The 23,956-nt window shown below is 40.6% G+C and overlaps 1 protein-coding gene across 11 annotated transcripts in view; it reads left to right on the plus strand.

Annotated features, from left to right (window-relative positions):
- Nucleotides 1–15,568: 15,568 nt before the first annotated feature.
- The window catches only part of TENT2 (terminal nucleotidyltransferase 2), a 46,778-nt gene continuing 38,390 nt past the window's right edge, over nt 15,569–23,956 (plus strand). For 6 of the 11 annotated variants that reach the window (XM_071732240.1, XM_071732246.1, XM_071732238.1 and 3 more), the window contains exons 1-7: nt 15,595–15,731; nt 17,671–17,856; nt 18,468–18,593; nt 19,903–20,152; nt 21,162–21,276; nt 21,693–21,784; nt 22,495–22,561. In XM_071732240.1, coding sequence (XP_071588341.1) covers nt 17,708–17,856; nt 18,468–18,593; nt 19,903–20,152; nt 21,162–21,276; nt 21,693–21,784; nt 22,495–22,561 — 799 coding nt within the window. In that variant the 5' untranslated portion in view covers nt 15,595–15,731; nt 17,671–17,707. Of the gene's footprint in view, nt 15,838–17,670; nt 17,857–18,454; nt 18,594–19,902; nt 20,153–21,161; nt 21,277–21,692; nt 21,785–22,494; nt 22,562–23,956 lie in introns of those variants that run through there. The other 5 variants (XM_071732242.1, XM_071732247.1, XM_071732239.1 and 2 more) reach the window with 3 other exon arrangements.

Genomic DNA, 23,956 nt, shown 5'->3' on the forward strand with positions numbered 1-23,956 from the left:
GGGACCTTATAGCTGCTTTCCAATACCTGAAGGGAACATACTGGAGGGCTGGAGAAGAACTTGCCATGAGTCTCCAGTGATAAGACAAGAGCAAATTGTTTTGAACTGGAAAATAATAGGCTTAGATGAGATCTAAGTTCTACAGAATGAAGTCAGTGAGATTCTGGAACAGATTGTTGAGAGAAGTTGTGGATGCTGCCTCCCTAGATGTGTTCAAGGCCAGGCTGGATGAGGCTTTGAGCAACCTGATCTAGTTTAGAGGCATCCCTGCCCATGGCAGGGAGGTAGGAGTAGATGACCCTTTAGGTCCCTTCCAACCTAAGCCATTCTGATTCTAGTCAGCACAGTCTTAAAAAGAAGGAATTTTAATTGCACCAAGACCAGAGAAAAACTCTATGGAGGCTTAAGGAACCACAGGGTCATTATCTGAGAGAAGGAGAATAAGGATTAGCTTGTTTTGTTTATCAAACTAAAATCCAATGCAACATACTATTATGCTCTCCAAATAATTCTGGTGATGTTAAAAGAAGCAAGGGAGCAAAAAGAGCTATTAAATGGTGAAAGAATAAATTCGTATAATAATAATAAATTAGTATAAACACAATATACTTTTTTTTTCCTGGTACCTCAAAGGTTGTTGATCTTTGAGGAGCTGGTAGCTTCAAGGGTAGCCTTCCAAAATAAGAACTGAGTGCAAAAGAAACAATGACTGAAAGTATTCACAGATACAGCCATCACTGCCTTCCATGCAGGAGGAGTTGAAGGTAGCTAGAAGGATAGAGACATCATTCCTCCAGTGGCCCACAGCCTGCAGATCCTATTTCCTCCAGGGTTCTGGGCAGGGTTGGTACTGCTGCTCCCTTACATCAGTTGCCATTTGGTTTAATACTGTAAATTCCCAAATCCCTAAGGAAACCAAGGATGTTTATTCTCTTCGAAGATGAGGAAGACAGCACCTCAGACTTCCCTCAGTTCTCATCATTGGTGATATTTAGTGCCTCTTCCTTCCTCCTACTCCTTTATGCCTTTTTCTTGCCCTCCTTTCTCCTGTTTAATCACATTTCTTTCAGTGTGTACAATCACTTCTCCATCATTCTTTCAGGATCTCTGTTTAATTTATACAAGAACAGAAAAATGGGGAACAGAGTAAATGTCATATTCTTCCCTGAGTCAAGGTTTATGTCTGCATCTTCAGCAGTCTACAAAAATTTTTGCAGTCATGTCAGGTGGGCCTGGAGGGATTCTGGAGGAATTTACATTCCCCCCTTTTTTTTTTTTTTTTTTCTGGAATAGATGAGGAAATGTAAGTGTTGCTTTATAACCAAGTAAATGTGGTACTCTCAATGACTAGATTTATTTTTGAAACCAACTGTATGACATAATTCCCTGAGATGCCTTATGGTCCAATATTTCTAACTGTCTTGTTGCCAGAGAATGCTACTTTTCCGGCACCTACTTCCAGCATTTCGTTGTCTAACTACCAGAAATAGATTGCACATATTCTACACAGTCCTGTGGCGCTACATCCCTACAGGAATTTTTGTAAGATACTGAGCCCTGAGTAATCTTTTCATTTCTTAGTCGGGTTTATCAGTGGCTATTATTTCATCCAGTGTTTTGGGTTTCTTTCTGACCTTACAGAAAGCAGAGTTTCTTCCAGTAGACTGATTATGTCAGCCTGTCATTTCTGTCTAATTCCTCTGAGTTTATCTAGATTTATCGCTTCCGCAAATCTTTGCAGTTCTTTTTGCAGTTTCAACTGATGATGCTGAAAATGCTGCAAAAATGATTGTAAAAATCAAATGGATTTTTTACTTAAGAGTTTTGAAATGTAGCAATAATAGCATCATATGTCTGAAATATGATTCCTCTCCAACAGCATTCCTTTCTTGGCAAAACTTTATTTGCACACAATGAGTCTTCTTTTCCAGTGTGCTCTCTGTGAATCACATCTGAGAGACCACATACAGATAGAAAAGTTTTTTCAGTCATATTTACATTATAGACAATATGGTCTGTGTTTTCAGAAAGAGTAATAGCAATTGTAGAGCATTTTTTTTTTTTTATCAATCCTTCCAAAACAGACCATGTTGATTTCAAGTAGAGATAACAAATTCCAAACATGATTTCTGCACTTATTCCTCCTATCTTTGAAATAATCAGTTAATATTTTTATTTCTCAGGATCTGAAAGCTTGTAGTACATGATAGTACTCATTCACTAATGAATATGTGATTGTCTTAGAATAAATAGCTCTTGCTTTAAGAAGTACTTCTTTCCCACTTATTTTTCAAGAGTTCTTCTAGACATTCCAACAACAGAACCTGTGAATCCTTGAAGAGACTGCTTAATTTTCTGCTTGTGTTTTTCTTCTTAAAGATGATTTTTCCTGAGATTTTGAAAGATTCATATTTGGAGAAAATTGTGCTGTATTTCTGTAAATCTTTCCATGAAGAATATATGGAATTTCCAGTTTCCAATTACCTGAACTTCAGCTGCTGATGTGAATGTAGTCCTAGAATCTACAAAGTTTTTTTCCATGTGACAAAAATTTGACCAAGCTTTGAGAAACACTAATATCTTCATGCTGAGAGGCAGAAGAATGTAATTGGGCCATAAGCAATCTGCATATTTTTTTCCCTCCTTATTTCCATTCATCTGGCAGGTTAATCCTATGTACAACAGATTAAACTTTGAAACAAAAATTATTTTTCACACACACTTGGGAATTTCCCAACATATTGCTAAAAATTGTTCCAGTTCTGCATCTTAGGCTTAGGAGAGAAGACAAGTGGGACCAGCTTCATAAAAAGTCAGACCAGCTTTTCACATTATGGGAAAACTGTCAGAAGTCCAAGTGAAAACCATTACTAAGGACCAGAGACAGAAATGGCAGCAAAGGTGTGAGAACCAGTGAATCAGGAGTGAAACAGATATCAGGTAAAACCAGTGAGAGAAGCTTGAAAAAGTTTAATAGGCTACAATATTAAATACAATAAATTTCTTGCTGCAATACCTGTTTAGCTGAGGAATGGCTTTAAAGTTGGTATGAATGTTCTCTATCTTCTCGGAGACTCAAGGCTCTGGCAATATTTGCTGTTAGGATTGTTCATAGGATTTCTGTTTCAGCGGTCTGGAGGATATATTAAGTGAGAAAAATGCAAAGCAGATGAATGAAAATTACACAAGTAACTCCATCCCTGTAATTTTCAAACCCTAAATACTTAGCTTTATATTTTAATTCCATTTTAATTTAATTTAATGTATTTAAAATACATTTTAATTATAGTTCGGTATAGTTTTTCTATGTCTAAGAATTATATAAAGGGGTTGAGGCTTTCCTTTTGAGAAATCAGTGAAATAAATCAGAGTGGGATGTTACCTCTCTCCTTCATCTTTGTTCCCATTTTTCTTGTGTGTTTTATAATTCTCTTGGTCTTTTCATTGTTGTTTTACATTCTAGATCCAATGACCTTAACAAGCTCTCTAGCCCTTCATCAGTACCTGCTTGTGTTGCCCTACAAGCAGCCAGAATGCTCCTCCCTCACACTGCATTCACAGAATCACAGAGTTTTTGTACTTGGAAAAGACCTCTAAGATCACCACGTCCAACTGTCAACACCCCCTCCCAATAAAATATATATATATCAATACCTGTATCACCCACTGAATCATGTCCTGAATTGTCTCATCTATACAGTTTTCAAATACCTCCAGGAGTGGTGACTCCATCACACTACTCCTGATACAAACCAGGATGCTGGGGCATTCTTGGCCACCCAGGCACACTGCCTCATATGCTGCCTCATATTCAGCTGGCTGTTGACCAGCACCCTCAGGGTCTTTTTCTGCTTGGCAGCTTTCCAGCCACTCCTTCCCAACTCTGTAATATTCACAGGGTTGTTGGGACCAAAGTACTGGACCTGGCATTTGGCCTTGTTAAATCTTGTTTCATTGACCTTGGCCCACTCATCCAGCCAGTCCAGGTCCCTTCCTACCCTCAAGCAGATCAACACTCCCACCCAGTGTATTGTTATCTGCAGACTTACTAAGGAAGCATTCAATCCTCTCATCTAGATCACAAATAAAGGTACTGAATGGGACCAGCCCCAAAACAGAGCCCTGGGGAATGGCAGTGGTGTCTGGTCACCTACTGGATTTATCTCCATTGACTATAACTCTCTGGGCCCTGCCATGTGGCTGGTATTTAACACAACAAAGAGTGTAAGTGTCCACGCCTCTATTTCCAACAGCCCAAAGAAAATTCCATTTCCCTTCTCCTCTGATGGGGCCATATACCTCATCCTACCATTTCAGCTACTCTGCCTCATCTTTTGCTGTTCAGACTCCTATCTCATGGGCTGTCTGGGGCAACCAATGCAGACATCCAGTACCATCCAGTTCAACCTCTCCCTTGTATTAAGGGCATTGTCCAAATGCCTCTTAATTATTTCTAGGCTTGGAACATCAACCACCTCTCTAGGAAGTCTGTTCTGGTGCTCGACCACCCTATTAGTAAAATATGCTTCCAAACACAAGCCTAAACATCCCCTGATATATCTTTGAACCATTCCCACATGTCCTATCACTGAATAGCAGGGAGATCAGCACCTACCTCTCTGCGTCCCCTCCTCTGGAAGCCTCAGGGAGAAGGACCTCTGTCTCCTTTTCTCCAGATTAGTTAAACCCACGTCCTAAACTGATCTTTATAGGACATGCCTTCCACATCTTTCACCAGCTCTGTTGCCCTCTTCTGGATATACTTAAGTACCTTCACATCCTTCCTAAACTGTGGGGCCTACACACAGTGCTCAAGGTGAGGGCACAGCCCACTCATGATTTTTGACAGGCAGGTGATGCTGTGTTTGATGCACCCTGGGATGCAGTTTACCTCCTTGGATGCCAGGGCACACTGTGGACTCCTGTTGAGTTTGGCATCAAACAAACACCCGAGATCCCTTTCTGCGGGGCTGCTCTCTAGACACTTCTTTCCCTATTTATACATTTATACTGGTGCCTAGTGTTCCTCCTTCCAAGTGCAGAATTAGGCACTTGGACATTCCATCAATCTTTACTCAGTGGTCCACTCTAGATCTCTCAGCAAATCATGTCCATCAAGAGTCAACAGTACCTCACGTTATGGTACCATCAGCGAAGCTGTTAATAATACATTCAGTTCCTGCACCCAGATTAGTGATAAATAGACTGAACAGGACTGGCCCTAGAACTGCATTCTGAGGGACATTGCTGGTGACCAGTCGGCAGCCAGCTGTAGCCCCAGAATCAGTGCCTCTCCTCATAGAGGAGAGCCTGCCCCACTCCACTCGATATCAAAAATTGTCATGATGGACATTTCCAGAGAATTTAGTGTTTTAAAAGAGGGGTGGGAGGATGCTAAACACTGAGTTGCTCTTGTCAGCAGATGTGACAATTCTGTGGCCAAATGTGTGGCATGCCTCAACATGGCTGTTAAGCCATCAGGGTGAGCCCACTGGCAGAGGGTTCAGAAGGGCACCTGAGCTGACAGCAGGAAGCAAGATTTTGTCTTTCACATTTAAAGGGTGTTGTTTTTCCAGGAGTAGTTGCCAGTGAAGACTGTAGACAAATATTTGAGACATAAAGATTCGTGCTCACCTGCTTTAGTATTTATACATTCAAGAAATATATTTTCTATTACCCAAACAGTACTGCCGAAAGTGCTACCAGCAGTATGAGAATAAAAAAATAATGACACTCATTTAAACATCTTTCTCACAATGCATCCTTTTACTTATTTTGATTACAATGTTCCAAACTGTAATGAATGTAGTGGAAATCTTAGTTATAAGTGTGCCATTTCCTGAAATGGATTCTCCCAGTCAGAGAACTATTCTCAGTCCCAGCTGACTTTTCTGAGCAATGCACCATACAATTTGATACACCTTTCAAGATATCACTATAAAGGCGTTAGCTTGATGCCAGGTCTCTCAGCCTGGGGCCACTAATATTCAATATCTGGACATAATTGAGCCACTGAGTAATTAAAAGAAGACAAAACAGATACAGGAATTCTGAACTGGGACAGAGAATTTTCAGATTTGTAGCCTAATTCAAATTCATACTGCTCATCAAGCTGTTGGGAAGGAAACCTGAAAGAGCAAGAGCTATGTCCTGTGAAGTACAAGATGAAGTACTGGAGGGAACAATACACATTTCTAAAGCACTAATGCTGTATTTTCACACTTCGCTGAAAGCATACCATCATCTTGGTAAATTTCTGTGAAATACCATTTTAAATTTACCTTCTGTAAATTGCCTGTGTTTTCGAACGTTTTGTTCTTCTTGTGATGATACTCTGCAATGTAATGGCAGTACTGTGTAATTCTAACTCAGACAAAGCATACCTAATACCTTGGCCAGTAGGTTAGTCATATTTTTTTCCAGATACATGATTCAGTTGCCTTACTCTTAAGAGTGCAAGATCATAGAATCACAGAATTATTGAGGGTGGAAAAGACCTCTGAGATCATCAAGTCCAGCCTATGACCTAACACCACCACATTGGCTAGACCATGGCACTAAGTGCCACATTCAGCCTTTCCTCTAGGGATGGTGACTCCGCCACTTTCCTGGGCAGTACATTCCAATGTCTGATCACCCTCTCCATGATGAAGTGCTTGCTGACAATCAACCTAAATTTCCCCTGGCACAGTCTCAGGCCATGGCCTCTTGTCCTCTCATTAGTTGCCTGGGAGAAGAGCCCAACCCCCACCTGACTACAATCTCCCTTCAGGGAGTTGTAGAGAGTAGTAAGGTCCCCCCTGAGTCTCCTCTTCTCCAGGCTAAACAACCCCTGCTCCCTCAGCCTCTTCTTAGAAGACTTTCCCCCAGCCCCTTCACCAGCCTCATTGCTCTACTCTGGACCTGGTCCAGCACCTCAGTATCTTTCTTAAGGTGAGGGGCCCAGAACTGCACACAGTACTTGAGAAGAGGCCTCAACAGTGTGGGAGTGCGGGAGGAGAATTACATCCCCAGTAATTCTGTCCTGCTGGCAACACTGTTCCTGATACAAGCCAGGATGCCATTGGCCTTCCAGGCCACCTGGGCACACTGTTGGCTCATGTTCAGCTGGTTATCAAACAGTACTTCCAGGTCCCTCTCTGCCGGGCTGCTACCTGGACCATCTTCCCTCAATCTGTAGCACTGCATGGGGTTATTGTGGCCAAAGTGTAGGACCCTGCACTTGATCTTGTTGAACTTCATACCATTGGCCTGGGCCCATCAACCCAGACTGATCAGGTCCCTCTGCAGCATCTTCCTACGCTCCGGCAGATCAACACTCTCTGCTCAGTTCGGTGTTATCTGCAGTTTTACTAAGGGTAGACTCAATCTCCTCATCCAGGTCATCAATAAAGATGTTGAATAGGACTGGGCCCACCACTGATCCCTGGAGACACCACTGGTCACAAGACACCAGCTGGATGCAGCACCATTCACCACTGCTCTCTGGTCATGGTCATTCTGCCAGTTTTTAACCCAGCAAAGGTTGCACCTGCCCAAGCCATGGGCTGCCAACTTTTGCAGGAGGATGCTGCGGGAGACTGTGTCAAAGGCTTTGCTGATGTTGAGGTAGACCACATCCACAGCGTTCCCCTCATCCACTAAGCAGGTCATGAAGTCATAAAATGAGATGAGATTCGTCAGGCAGGACCTTCCTTTACTAAACCCATGTTGACTGGGCTTGATCCCCAGGTTGTCTTTACATGCTGCTTGATGGCACTCAGGATGATCTGCTCCATAACCCTGCCAGGCACTGTGGTCAGGCTGACAGGCCTATAGTGCCTCAGATCCTCCCTCCAGCCCTTCTTGTGGATGAGCATCACATTGGTCAACCTCCAGTCATCTGGGACCTCCTCAGTTAGCTAGGATCAGTGAGAAATGATGGAGAGTGGCTTAGACAGTTCTGCCAGCTCCCTGTGAAACAGTAAGCTGCAGCTAAAGCTTGCTTTCCCGTGTTGGCTGAGTAGCCAATGCAATGGGTATGTACTATAAATAGCATTCAGTATAATCTGAATTCACATAATAACAGGAGGACACCCATATAGAGTTGTACAAAGAGGAAGTAATTAAAACCATACCATACTACCTACCTAAAGGTGTAGAGTTAAGGTTTCCATGGCAACCTCAACTCGGCATTTCCTGCCTCTTGTGTTTGCAGAAGTTCAGCTTCAGTGTTGCTTTAATATAGTGTTTCACACCAAATAATTTTACCAATAGAAGGATTATTTTGAAACCTGACATTTCTAGGGCTCCTAATACTAACCCAGTTTACACAGAAACAGTATAAATTATTCAGGAGAAACTGTACTAATACATAGCTCACAAAAAAAGACTGAACTTGCCTCAAGCTGGTGTAATGTATTATGGATATGTGGTAGCCTCTTCATAGCTAAGGTAAAGGCAACTTCCATTTAGAGTCCTAAGACACTGGCTGAAAAACTATCTGACCTGAAAAGTGCCATATTAAAACTGAGGGCAAGACGAAACACATCTGCAAATGTAAAATAGGAAAATTAACTATACTTGAATTACAGCTTGTTAAAGAACATATACTCAGTGCACCTGGAAAAATACTGGTTGTGAATAACAGCAGCACTGTGCATTACTGCAGCAGTAGACAGAATTGTTACAATTTTAAACCTAGCATTTGACTGGACTTCTGCAACTGACTTTAACAAGAATGTGTATGGGCATACACATATGTATGTGTATCTTGACTGCCTGTATTTTAAAATCAAATTCACTTTTATACCTTACTAGTAACATGAATGCTATCAACTTGAACGAGATGGGCTTTGGTGTTTTAGAGCCCAAATACAGAGGTCCAGTTATTTATAAGCTGCTTTACCTAAATGCTAGGTAAAAACTACGGTTTTAGTTACTCCTATGGTAAGGCTTTGCAGAAAGGCTCTGGAAAAAAACCACACTTACACATCCTATAAAGTTTAAGGTAAGCTTTAAACTTGTTAACAAAAAAAAAAGCTCTGATTTCTTGAGTAAAATAGCTTAAACTCTACTACATTTTACTTTGACATTTTTACAGGACATGAAATTGTTCATAATTTTCACAGAATCACAGAATGATCCCGGCTGGAAAGGACCTCTGAGATCATCAAGTGCAACCCTTAATCCACTACCACTGTGGTTACCAGACCATGGCACTGAGTGCCACATCAGTCTCTTCTTAAAAACCTCCAGGGACAGAGAATCCACCCCCTCCCTGGGCAGCCCATTCCAATGCCTGATCACCCTCTCTGTAAAGAATTTCTTCCTAATATCTAACCTAAATCTCCCCTGGCAGAGCTTAAGACCATGCCCTCTTATTTTACTGGTAGCTGCCTGGGAGAAGAGACCTAGCCCCACATTTTGCCAAATACATTTGAAATTTGACAAACTTCACAATAGCTTTTGTGTAAGGAGACTTGTAACATTTAGTATCTTAAATAACCATCATAACCAGATGAAGGAATTTCATGAAAATATCTTTACGAGCAACCATACCACTACATAAAGATTTTTTCCAGAAAATACTGTCATTGTTTACATCCAACTGACAAAATTTTGTTCTCAAACATGGAAAAAATCCTGAATCACATAAACTGGGTGTTCAGATTTATTTTCCACAAATATGTATCCAATCAAAACCAGACAAAAAAAACCCAAAGTGAAGATAGTGAATAAATGTAATATAACAGAATTTAAATGTAATATAACAGACCTCGAACAGCTAGCTCTGGCACCCTGCTCAACTTTTGGCAGTGCAAATAGGAAATGTTAGGAAAAAAAGACAGCAGGTAGCAAGTTATAATTTATTTATTAACTCATATTATGACCTTCACAGCTTATTCAAATCTCAATAGGCTTGTTGAGACCTCATAACTTATAAGTGCATGTTTAATTTAAGAAAGTAAAATTAAAAAAAGATGTAATATTTACTGTCACTATAAAATGCTTAATTCAAAAGGGAAGAAAGTTTGCATCTACTCCCCAGTTTTGGGGTGTTAAAAAATGTACAATGTTAAGTTATTAAGAAGGTATTGGCTCTATATCCATTAACCCTAAACTGATTTTTCTCAGCCAGTGGTAAAAACTGTGCCACAGTGAAACATCTATTAGAGTTTTGTAATAATAATAAAATTCCTTCTTAAAAACCTAATACTCAGGAACTAACACATCAGGAAGATTCTTCAAAAAATTTACTGATTAGTTTAAGATACAGGGAACATGAATATACTCCCAAGAGTAAAATGGATTTTAAAAAAAACATAACTAAGCAAAAATACCAGCTTAGTAGTGTTGTCCAGAATTAATGGGCAAATACAGTTTTAAATCAGAAATCTTGTTAATTTATTTTAAAATTTGTCTTCATTCATACACAAAAGAAAATATGAAAATTTAGGAAAACGCAGAACTTAGAACTTCCCTTTAAAAAGCTGTGTTTAAAGGAGTTTAATACAAAATTTACAAAACCAAAGCATTGAACTAATGAAATTACTAAAAAATATATGCACTAATCTAACCAGTGAACAGCAATATAACCATTAACCAGCATTAACCAGCATCTTTTCAAAAGCAATCTAAATGGTGCAGTACAAACAATTCATCTGAAAAAGACACAGGGATCATTCATATGTAGACATATTTTAAATCATCCCAAATGAAGATAATTGTAAATACATATTTTGCTATCAATCAGCACAACAGATACATAAAATCTGTATTTTATAATTTTAAGTTGGAACTCACAGATACAATAAACACGTGCAAAGTTACTTAAATTTTTCATATCATTGGCTGTGATACACTGATTACATTTCATTGACACCGTACTGTATATTAGATAATATGTATATACATATATAAAAATCAGCATATTGTACTTATATATTATCTTCTCTTAAAAAGCACAAGAAAAAAGCATACAAAGGCTTGCATGGATGTCACTGAACCTGGCTAACCACTGAACATCAGAACTAGTATGCTAGTGGGGAAGAAATACTGCAATTAATTAATTAAGAAAATTATAAATTTTTCATTCCGTATTTACTCGCTAAGCTTTTGAATCCTGCTTTTAATTTGCAGATATTTATGGGCACTCCTGCCAACAACCTTCAGCAACTCATTTGTTGTTTCATGCAATTTTTGTTTCATACAATCTAAGTTCTTTACATTATTATTGAAATCTTGTATTGTTTTCCTGAGGAAAGATGCTCCTTCCTGGTACATAAAATTTAATTTAGACTTAAGTATCTGGTTTGGCCTCAATCCCAGACTAGCCTATTTCTAAACAAACTGCAAAGCATATCATATGGATATCATGATTAAAATGCTGCAGTGTTTGCTGTGGATCCTACACCATATTAATCCCTATTATAGCTCCATTAATTTCATTTGAGTTACATTCCTTATTTTAATACATTTACCACGTTTGGATGGCATATTTAAAATGAAGCACTGTACTGAATCAAGTTTCATTATTTCAGACCTGATCCTGGACACTAATAACGTCATAAATGATCATATATTACATCTGGTTTTGAAACTGAAAAAATGTTTCAGTAATTCCAAGTAATTCCCAGCAGGGAAAGGATGAGTACATGCGCACACATTTTTAATGACTCTTAATCAGGTAACATTTTAAAAAGCAGCAGTATCAAATGTTCTTTCACAAGGATGTTTGCTGTGGTAAATCACATTCTAAACATACTCTGTCTCAGTTCTCATGGGCCTTGTCTGGTGCCAAGAGATGGAGAAATCAGCCTATAGACTTTTCAAGATTAGAGAAAGGTTTCCATAGAGGAATAGTTTGGGTTTTTTTTTCCCCTTGATTTTTCCTCCTTGAACTAGTGAACATTGAGCTGGTTTGATCAAACTTTACAGCATTATATATTTTCAAACAGCAACTACAGCTGGAGCACTTCAGCTCTAAAAGTTCAGAAAAATGAAAACAGCACCAAACAGGAATGTCAGTGTTGCATAATTGTTTCCTTTCCAGGAGACAGATTGCATCTCGTCTATCAGAAATATCTTTGATAATGATTTGGGAAACCACTCTCTTTTCTATCTGTCAGAATGAAATATAGTTTAAAGTTTTTAGAGGCTGAATCCAGTCTCTGTCTCTATTATAGATCATAAATGTCTCACTGGTCATTTTTTTTGTTGTTGTTCCAGTAAATTAGTTTGATAGCTGTTCTGTTACAATAAGTATACCATTTTTTATTGTAAAGCAGTATTTCTCTTTGGAGGCAGGAACACCAGATCAGTCTAATTCTATTATTTTGCAGGTCATCTGGTGAAATACTTAGTGCTAGTCCTCAAATTCTTTGTTGTACAGTTGTTCAGCTGAGTATCTCTTGACCAGTGGTCTGATTCTTTGCTTGAATGACTAAGAGCAGAAGTAAGGCTCTGTAGGTCTTTTCTGACAGAAGGGAGTCTAATCTGCTAACTTTCTATGATCACAGTCATGGTCAGGAAGTAAGGTACATATGAAAAAATAGAACAGCTCTTAGCATATCAAGACACAGAGATTTCTCTTGGAAGCCTGTTGGTCATTTGTAAAGTGTCAGTTCATTTCGGGTGCCTCACTGAAATGTGTAGCTGTTTCGACACGCTCATCAGGTAAGACACGGGAAAATGCTTAAGAGTGAACAGTCTGTGCAAAAAATAAACTAAGATGTAGTATCTAGATTAAGACAAACATAGAACAGTACCAGGGTGCCTTGTGCCAAGAAGAGGAGGAAAAGGAGACAAAGAAAATTGTAGCAACACAATGTAACAAAGTAAAGTTAACTTTAACAGGGTAAATGCATTCTCAAATCCTTTTTCTTTTTTTTTTTTTTTTTTCTTCTCACTGTGCAAAAAATGTTGGTGCTTAATACACCATTAATACACTGTTGCCTGCTGTCGGGTACATTGATTGCATTAGGCTGTATGTATACATTTTGTAGGCCCCAGGGCAAATATGAGGAAGTGTGGTCAAAGTGTCTGGAGAACAGAGTTTGAATGGGCCAAAGGGGGGACTCTGTCTATCAGGAGTTGTATTACTGCCTTTTAACAATTAAGACATGGAACTTTGTCTGCCTTGAGCAGAAACTGGAAAGTTGTTTTGATTCCATACAAATAGCATATAAAGAGGACCAAGTTCCATCTGGAAATCAGAGTCCTGCATAACTGAGCAGTGGTAGGATACTCAGGAAACTAGAGATCTATTATGCTACTCATCCTCTATTTAAGCTATCTTGGAACTGAATTCCTTGACAGAGGAGAGCTTCTCCTTCATCCCAATAGTTCCCATTTCAAATCCTTATCAACAGCACCCCCCCTATATCACTTACTCCAACCCTAATTTTAACTGTGGGATGGCCTGAGCCAAAGACCCCAAACCATGACCAAGATAGAAAAGCTCTCAGGAATTATTGTGATACACAAACCTGCCCTTTGTATCCCTTTTGCAATCCCATAACAGGACCTGGCCACTTTGTCTCCTAATGATAACCCTAAAACTGGTAGCCCATAAGCCCAGAAAACCCAAACCATGGCACAGAGGAAAAAGTTGTCAGAAGGGAACTGTTTTGTCAGCCCAAACCTGTTAACAGGAGGCGAACTTCGTAGCAATGATAGGCTCTGAATGAGGACAGGATCAGTAGAGAACTGGCCTCGACCAGCACAGCTGCTGACCTGCTTCAGAATGAGCCATTTGCCAGTCTCAGGCCCCACCTTTTATTGGCCCTTGATCTTTGAGCATGCGCACTTGGGCCAGCCCTAACTGGGCACAGGTGAGGCTGAGCACCGACTGAGCTCATTACTCGGCAGGTCCTGCCACCTGCTGCCTACACAAACCTTCCCTTGGCGGCGTATCTGCAGCCTCCTTTTGTCTAGAACCCCAGGATTTATCCCTCTCCAACCCGTTGTGCTTGAAGGGCATAAAACAATAACAGCAAACTGCCCCATACAAGTTCTTGGAGAATTCCTGCTGCAGCCCAGAACTTCCCTCAGTAGCCTCACACCAGCTGCCCCCCTAGGACTGTCCTCTTGTCAACCTAAGTGTGTCCAGGACTTTAACCCCAGGTAAACCCAAACATAGCCCTAATTGAAGCGTTTGAGGTTAATTCCGCAGACCGAACTGTCCCCAGACAGCCCCTTTGCAGACTCACCACAACTAGACCCACAGGAACCATCTCTTTTCTAACCCTAAAATTGCCTAGAGCTCACTTTCTGCAGCCCAAACTTTCCCTAGGCAGTTTCTTGGCAGTCCAACTCCACCTAGACCCACAGGCTTTGTCTCTCTCTGTACTCAAACCCTAGCTTTAACCCAAATCATGCGCTAAGCCTTACTCTAAGTCCTCAAATAAAGAAAAAAAATATATGAGGGACATATATTTCTGTATAAACTTTCCTTTGGCAACACCTTCACAGCTTCATTCCATATATGCTACTGGGGTTTGTTTCACAGAAATGTAATGCTAACCACAAACATAGGCTGACCCTTACAGAAGGATCCCAAGCCATGGCCAAGATGAAAAAATTCTGAAACAAAGATTCTTTTTGCAGCCCAAGCTTTTCCTTGACGGTTTATGTGCAGCCCCCACTTCACATGGGCCCCTGAACTATATCTCCTCCTCATCCATCCTGTCTACCCATGAGTGGCCAGAGCCTTAAGTAATGACAGCTCCTCTGTGCCCTGCTCTCAGCAGAGCAAACCCTCAGATCGCTCCATCCCTCTCAAAGATGGGAACTTCAGCACTGCCCCGGCATCTCCACAAACTTGTTTCAGTGCTTACTCCACGCAAAGTGCTCACTTCTGGTAACTGTCCTTCTCCAAAGGAAGGACTCAAATCTTGATTTGGCTCATACCTTCTGAACACTTGATTCTTCGGGGTGCAAGCATTTCAGCCCATTCCTGACCATGGATTTATCCCAGCACACCTATCATCTCTGGTGGCCAAAGCCTCTCGTTTCATTCAAATCGTGTTTTTTTTTGACGGGCTTTGGAGCAGTGGTTCAATCCCGAGCTGTCACTGTGGTTTCAGCCTCTCGGCCTCAGCCAGCACTGCTTGTCGGTGCTGCGCTGCCAGCCCTGTACTCCCTCTCCTGTGTCACCAGGGGCCGGCAGACTCCTGCCAACACTCCAATCACCACACCTGGCGACAGAAAACCGGCAGGAGCCGAGGCCGGACTTTCGAGTCCCGCCTCTACAGGGACGTAATGCCGATTCCGCCCACTTTAAGGGCCAGGCCGGTACCTCCTCTGCCTGACAGAGCCGCGCAGGAACGGATGGGCCGTGGAGCCGCTATCCTTCCCGCAGCACTCAGCGCCGCCCGCGACCCCCCTCACCCCCGGGCCCGACCCGGCCGTGCAGACCCCCGGCTGCCCCTGAGGCGCTGCCGTCCCTGCGCTCCGCCCCGCCGGGAGCAAGGAGCAGGAGAGGGGCGGGCAGGGTCGGCGGGGTCGGGGCGGGGCCAGGGCCAGGGCCGGGGCCGGGGCGGGGCCGGGGCCGGGGCGGGGCCAGGGCCGGGGCGAGCCCGGGGCGGGGCCAGGCACTTCCTGCCGGCTCCTGCACATCCGGGTGGGGGGGGTAGTTTTCGTGCCAGCTGTTGCTGTCGGCTTACGGACCGGATCGTCCTGGCACGGCGGGTGGAGGGTTTCTGGGTCCCGGTTGGGTCCTGACCCGCCTGCCTCTACCCAGGCCCACCGTGAGTCTCCCGGCGGCGTGCGGGTGGGGGAATCGCGGGGAGGAGGTGAGGGCTGAGGAGCGGAGCGCGGCCCCGGCCTGTGCCCTCTGTGCTGTGGGGCCCTGAGGTGAGGGGCTGGAGGGGCTCCGGTCGGCGCGGCAGCTGCGTCTGCGCTTGGGCTTGCCGGCACGGGGGGCGTTTGCGCGCTCCCCGTGGAAGCACCGGCTGGTTGGTAACACGTGCTCACCGGGACAAGTGTGCCCGCATTGTACCGATTATCAGACTTTGGGAGTGAGAGCCTGGCGGCTCCGCCGAGCTAATCTCTGCCGGAACTCGCGGAAATGCCCCAAAAAGCTGCTGTCACCCAGTAGCGTTGCTGCGGTGTTTGGGTTTGGGTAAGGTAGCTCGTTCAGTGCTTTTCTTTCTGGTGCTTACAACTTAAAAGGCTAAAAACCGTGCACTACTTTTGCAACCCAGTCTTGAATTCTTACAAGCTGTTTCGTTACTGCTGAATTGTGTCGATGCTGTGTGTGATGCTCGGAGTGCCTGGGCTGCTTAGGGATGAATGAACTGTTGTAGCAGTTGTTAACTTTTATCACCAGTCTGTACTAGAAATGGAAAAAATTTAGACTGCGTATACATATAATTGATCAAGTATATATGTCAGGTGATTTTCTTGTTGTGAAGTTCAGTTTTGGTTCTTCTGCAATATTTAGAGTAAACATCTCCAAAACAGCTTTCAGTAATCAGAGACTCATAGAGGTTTAGGTTAGAAGGGACCTTAAAAAGGGCATCTAGTTCCAACCTGGGACAATACATAGTACTTCCTCACTGCACCAGTCCCCCCCCCCAAAAAAAACAACAAACCAAAAACCAACATACAATAAGAGAGAGAGGCTGTGAGACTGTTAATCAGGTTTTTCTTGGTGCATGTAGGCAGTACTAGGTTTTCATCATTGTGTATTTTTGAATCCCTACAGTGCAGTAATTGGATTAATATTCACCTGCAGGGTATTGAAATTAATTGTGTACTGCTGTGTTTGTCAGCCACATGTCTTTGTTTGTAGGGCTTGTACATAAGACTGAGGTAAAAAAAATGAGGAAACTTGAAAATAATACCAGGCTTTCAGTCCAAGTAAGAGATGTGTACAGTACTGATAATGGCTTTTAAGTACCTTCTGACCAGGTTTTGCCAGTCTAAAGCCTGGATTTCTGTTGTTTCCAATGTGTAAGTTGAGCTTAAGGTAAAATAATGATGATTTGCAAAATGGATGCAATACACTGTTTAACCTGTTGTAGAGGCAAAAAATTTCTTTTTCATCAAACAAGAGCAAACAGTACTCAGTTGTGCCAGAATCAACCTTAAAGATAAAAGATGGTAAATCTTCATTTTTCTATCACAGAATCCATTCACTGGGAACAAACATAGAATAATACTGTATCTTTGATATTCTGAAAGTACCAGCAGATTACTTTCCAATTGCTGTCATTATTTGCATATAATGAAACAAAGAATTTATTTTACTTATAGTTCATTATCAGCTGCACCTTCATGTTCTTACAGTGTAGCTTTGTTTCTTCCCATATATATCTTGTGAACTTCATTGTGGAACATTTGGAATAAGAAACATTCAAGTGTAATATGTTGGTTTTCCTTGAGATGAAAACCCTGATGACTTTTGGTACGTGATTTTCTAAAATTAAACTTAAAATGTAAGGGAGAAACTAAAAATTCACTTTTAAGCATAAATAAATTAAGTAGTGATTGTGAAACTTTGGAGTATGTAGAATTTAATATTTTCTCCTGAACCGAGATAAAACTAGCCCAGAATCACAGTTCTTTAAGTAGTGCCTACAAATATATTCTAGACTATATGAATTTTTAAAGCAAGAGTTTGAAATGTAACTAGTATTTCTTGTTTCCTAACTTTCACTTTTTTAACTTTTTTTTCAAATGCAGGTAAAAGGATACATGTTCACTTCAAGTAGTAAGGAGCATGTTCCCAAACTGCTCCAACTTGGGTCGTCCTGCCTTCCCTCCAAAACAGCAGCAGCAGGGTATTTTCTTCAGGTGCCTAAACGGGCCACCTGCCCATGCCTCCCAACAGCAAGTTGCTGGTACTCGGCTTAATTTTCAGAATACAGTGTAAGTACACTAAGATTTGATAGTGAGGATAGGGTTGAAAAGGAAACTTAACAGTCTTTTGAAAGAAGTATTTCTGTTATGGATAATTATATTAAAAAGAACTGAAAAACATTAAAAAATAGGGAGATGTTGTGTAAAACAGAGCTATAGGATTTCTGTTGGTGACCAGTAAGATTTAATGCTCTCCTGCATTGTGTGTAATGCATGAGGTGCCATTGCACTGACAAGAGTTAATAAATCAGGGCTTGTTTTTAAAGATCTTCAGCTGTATTTGTTGACTGGGGAGAAGAGGGAGGAGGTAAGGGGAAGAAACCTTTTATTTTGGGGGATATATTTTCAGACATTGTAGCATTGTTTATGGGTTTAGATTTAACAGTACCTTAAATTAGTATGTTTTCTAGCCTTCTCTTATGCATGTGAGGAATGATCCATCTTACATTTTTTTAATGAAAAATATATGCTGAAATATCTCTTGGGTAGAAAAGACAAATGTATCGCTTCTAAGGAAAAAAAAAATGACAGAACTTGCATAGTGTCACGTTCACTTAAGCAAAAGTACCAACCATAACAAGCATTGCATTTCTCATATGAATAACAGTTATGGACTGTAGTCTTTCCAGGGCTCTTTTGAGTGGGACCTTTGCAACTATTCCTGCTGTTGCACTGCAGCCAGAGCCTTACAGAACTGGCAGTCCAGCACACACGTCTGATTCCCCCATGCCATTCCGAGGAAGAAAGTAAGTTCTTTGTGTGTGATTGATTCTGGTTGTAATGTACCCATGGTGAAGCTTGTCAAGCTTTTTGTGCAACTTGAATTTTGTTAGAAATTGCAAGAATACTGAGTGAAAGGCTTTTTGGTGAAACAGGCCATGCCGTGGCTCTTGAGAGCACCTACATGCCTGCTTTTGAGAGTTTTAGTCATAAGTGACTTAGTAGTTTTTCTCTTCCATCCGCTGCAGCCTTAAGTGCAGAGCTGCAACTTAAGTGCTTTATTTTAGTACTGTAATACAGTGTCATCTTTGTGTGCTTTGCTAGAAGAGGGTTTTTGTCAGTAAATTACAGACACAGAGTGTTCTCTTCCTGTTAACTTACCAAGTTATGAGTAAGACTGCACTTTCAGTGTTTCATGGGGTTTGTAATGTTTTTCTGATAATGCATTAGGTGTTTCTCCTGATCTTTCTAATTATAGAAAACTGTTTTTTCAAATACAAATTGTTAAATTAAAGCATAAAGAAGTTGGGTTTTTTAAAGGAATTTTATAGAAACATGTTTTTCCTACTTTTCAAAAAACTTAAATTCAGATCAGTTCCTTTTTTTACTTTTGTTGCAACAGAAAGTGGCATTTTGGGTGAATATAGTTTTATTTTCTTGTAACATTGTAGAATAAAGTAACTTCCCCTGACCATCTCAGAAACAGTGACTGGTATGTGTGAATCAGCTGACAGGGAGGAAGCTTTATGTCTTCATAGACAGCTTTAATTTGTCTTCAAAACTGTTTCCTGTATACTGTTTATGTTCCAGATTAACAGATGAGAAAATAAGTATGATTAAATGTATGTAGGCTCATAGAATCACAGAATGGTTTGGGTTGGAAGGGACCTTAAGGGATCATTTGTTTCCAACCTGCCTGCAATGGGCAGGTTGCTCCATGCTCCATCCAGCCCGGCCTTCCAACACTCCCAGGATGAGGCATCCACAGCTCCTCTGAGCAACTTCTTCCAGTGTCTAAACACCCTCACACTGAAGAATGTCTTCCTAATATCTAATCTAAATATACCCTCTTCCATGAGGGTATAATGAGTAGTTCCGTGAGTAGTTAATGCATATTCTCTTTTCCCACTCCAGGTTCATTTCACCTGATACATACTTAGGATGGGCGTGCCTTCTTTTCTGCAGAATATGTTCTTTCAGTGAAACACTCACATTCTTAAGCATTGTATTTGTACTCTGTAGCAAGTATCTTGTAACTGTAGGTTGGGAATTACAAACTAGAGGAATTGCTGTCTGTTTGTTTGGTTTGGTTTGGTTTTTTTTTCCAATTTTTAGGAGACAGAGTGAACAAACTCATCCACTCAATGTGAAACGTCAGCGACTTCACTCCCATCATTCTGAAACAACTGCAGTTAACCTTGCAGTGCCTTTACCAGAAGACCGTAGATATTCCTTCCCAGCATCAGGGCACTCTCCACTGCTCCGCTCATGTCAAGTACCGAGTGCAGCTGGGTGTGCCCCTTCATTTGGAGACAATTTTTTGCCAGATCCAATAGAAACCACGCTCCCTGTGGCCAAAGATAAGGTAGTATCCTCATATACCTGTGCTTTGTAACTCCCTTCTGAATAGGCAGGGTCCAGTGGTGCTGTGGGAGACTGCAAAATAGTATGCAAGATTCTTTGATGGTATCATGGGGTCTCTATCTCTGAGCTGTCCTTAGAAAGAATATCAGTAAATGTGGCTGCCATTTTGGTGGACACCTTGTGTGTGTTTGGGTTTGAAGCATTTTGAAGGGTAGAGATGGTGTTTGGTTTCCACACTAATGTTGGGAAACACACGTCTTCTCCAAGGAGTAGGAATTTGAGGGATGGCCTGTTTTCTCACATGATTAGGGAGTGCAGAGAGCTGATGAAAAAAACAAAAAAACAAAAAAAGCCATGCTAGTAATATAAGAATTCTGAATAAATACAGTATTGGGCCTGGAAAGGCATCCTCTGTCTCTCTTTTCAGAAGGAGATAGAGTTAGCTAGTTTTGTAATATAGAGGAGGATGTTTTCCTTAGATGGTCAGTCATATTGGAGTTGGTATTGTGTGCTTTGTTCTTTTTCAGTTAAAAATACCCAAACACTTGGGTTATCAGTCATACTTTATCAGCACCAACGTGACAGAAGATCCACTTTTTTTTGTTTATTGTTGATATGTATGTTGGAATACACTTTAATTACAGCATATAACAGTGCTGTGGAAGAGAAACAATTAAGGCATCCCTCCACCAAAGGTCTGACTACTTCTTTAGTAGTTTGTGTAGAAAGAAAGCTAACTTAAATCAGTTGTAATATTAATTTTTCTCTTTATTAGTGGTAAGCAGACTGTTCACAGTAAAGTCAGCAGAAGATATCCCTGGTCTTTCACTGCTTATTCACTTATATTAATTCAAGTGTGGTGAAACTATACAATGGAATAGGTCATGTGAACTGATGCTGGATGATTTATTTTTTTTTAATGTACCCTTCTGTGTGTCATATAAGCCCATCTCTGGCAGGAAAGAATGTTAATTTCTCTGTATCTTTTCCTTTTGAATGTGTGTGTCAAGTTAAGTCAGCAGGTTTTGGAGTTGTTTCAAGCATGTCAGCAGCAGACCTGCGATTTAAACAGAAAAGAGCTCTGCCGAGTGGAACTCCAGAGGGAAATTCAGCGAATTTTTCCATGTATGTTTTGAATTTGATTCTTTAGTATCAGTTTGAATCATAAATTAGTAGAATGTTTTGGGTTGGAAGAGACTGTAAAGATGATCTAGTTCCAGCCTCTCTGCTGTGGGCAGGGACATCTCCCACTATACCAGGTTGCTCCAAGAATCATCCCACCTGGCCTTGAACACTTCCAGGGAGGGGAAATCCACAACTTCCCTGGGCAACCTGTTCAGCATCTCACCATTATGAAGGATTTCTTTCAAATGTCTAGCCTAAATCTACCCTCTTCCAGTTTGAAACCTGTTACCCCATGCCCTATAGCTACATGCCCTGCTAAAAAGCCCCTCCCCAGCTTTCTTGTTCTTCAGGTTTTTGGTTCTTCCTCTTAAACTATGTGTTGCATCAATTTTTATTCTGCAATTCTTCTCATACAGGTAGCAGACTCTTTTTGGTTGGTTCCACACTGAATGGGTTTGGCACTCGAAGCAGTGATGGTGACTTGTGCCTGGTGGTTAAAGAAGAACCAGTGAGTAATTAAAAATATATATTATTAAAACAGTTGTTTTTTAAGTCCAGGGGCTTTTATAAAAATGGATTTCAAAATGAGAAGCAAATGGTCAAATCCTTTTGATTTAACAACATTTTTGCACTCATAATAGCTATGAACTGTGAAGCCAATAATGTTGCAGATATGAATTTAACCCTTTAAACCCCTTAGCCTAGCAAAACATTAAAAAAATAGGCATTACCTTCTCTCCGTACGAGAAAAAAGAAGTAAAATAGAAGTAAATTGTCCAGAATCATGAAGAAAATTTGTTAGTGAGCTCTAACTCATTTTAGATGCCACTAACTTTGATGAACAGTCGTGAGAAGGAATTTGATATAGAATATATCTTAAGAAGAGAAAATATGAGGTTAAGAGAAAAACAATGTAACAAAAAGGAAATTAAATAAGGAGAATTGAAGCATCACTGAAAAGGGAGGGTAGAACACAGTGTAAGAGGGGCTAGGTTTTCATCAAGTTGTATGATTTGTGAATGTCTGATAGTTACTTTGCATATTGAATGTGAACTGTTCTGTCTGGCTCTTGCCACACTAAATGTATATGTAGGCTATCGAATTGTGTTGGTATATATGATAATGTTTTATTCTGAGAATTTATTGTATTTGAAAATAAAGCATGCTTACTTGGAAAAGCTAAATGACAGGTACCAACTTTTTTTCTTTGGTTTTCAGGTAAATCAGAGGACTGAAGCAAGGCATATACTCAGTGTAGTCCAAAAACTCTTCAGTACTAGACTTTGTAAGTTCCCAGCTACTACCAGTGAGGTAGTAAGATTATTAGTTATCCTGGAAGAAGTATTGATGCACAGTTGTAACTTGTTTGTGTAGTTGCATCTTGTCTAGCTTCTAATCACAGTAGTGGCTAGAAAAATATTATAAATACCTGTTAATGTTTCTTATCTTGATGGAGATGAGTAGTACTAGGAAACGGTAACTGTTGCCTTGATTTTTATTTTGGGGGCTCTGATAATTAGCTTAGGTGCCTTGTGAAGGCAGTGTTAAACATTGCAGTAGCAGCACGTACAAGAAAAATGCATCAATTCAAAGTTCTTATAAACTCTTTTTTAGACTCACTTCAGAGAAAGAATTCATATGGGTCATTCTTGACGTAAACAGGAAAGGCTACAATTTCAGAGTTGTTTTTGTCATCCTCTGCAATATAAAAGACTGTGTCATTTGTTGATACCAAGCACTCTGTCCTCCTTCTTCCAAGAATTCTGATGTAATCTTTGATGCTACTCCTTGTATTGTTGTTCTGAACAATCCTGAAATAGGAGAAAGCACAAACCATAAATTAAATAGAGACTTCAGAATTTCTGAACTAGCCATTGTGCATAGCCAGATTTCAACAGCTCACGGTAAGAGAAAATTGACAGGTCCATCACAGAATAAGCATCTAATACTTCATGTATTAATTATGAATGTAATGGATTAATGTTATATATTGATATTTACATAAGGGGTCCAGAGCTTAGTCTGGGTTTGCCTAGAATGCAAATCGTTCCAGTGCTTTCTGAGACACACCATGAAAAATGAGTTGTGTTTTCAGGATTCAGAAGGAGAACATCTAAATAAGATACCATCCTCTTAATTTTTATTAGATTTTGTTTTCTTACAGAGCTTTAGATAAGAATCAAGTTAGTTTGACAGGGAATATGAGTATCAGAAAGACATAATGGTCATGTGGGAACAATCCCTGAAGGTTTTTGTTTGTGCCACTGCTCATTTTTTATGCTCTCCTAATTCTCTGTTATCGTGCAAGTGTCTTTGGTCACTTATTTGAAAATGTTCACCTGATTCAAAATGGAAAGGCTTTGCTTTTCCACTCTTTCCATTTGGATTTAGTTTATTTACAACTTTTAACTCAACTGTGCTAAGGTTCAGTACTTCTGGAACAAGGGAGTCACCCAGTTACTTTAATTAAAGCTTATTTAGGCAAATATAATTGCTTTAATAAATAATTTCAAAATAGTTTTTTTGGTTTGGTTTTGGTTGTGGGAATTCCCCCAGACTAGACCTCTAAATTCATGTACTCCTTCTTCATCTTTGCAGAAAAAATCTTAGCAGCTTGCACTTCAGTGGCTTCCTCTTTTCTGTGGGTCTGTGGGGTTTGGTTTATGTACTTACAACTGGC

The sequence above is a fragment of the Heliangelus exortis genome, chromosome Z, assembly GCF_036169615.1.
Source record: "Heliangelus exortis chromosome Z, bHelExo1.hap1, whole genome shotgun sequence".
NCBI lineage: Eukaryota > Metazoa > Chordata > Aves > Apodiformes > Trochilidae > Heliangelus > Heliangelus exortis.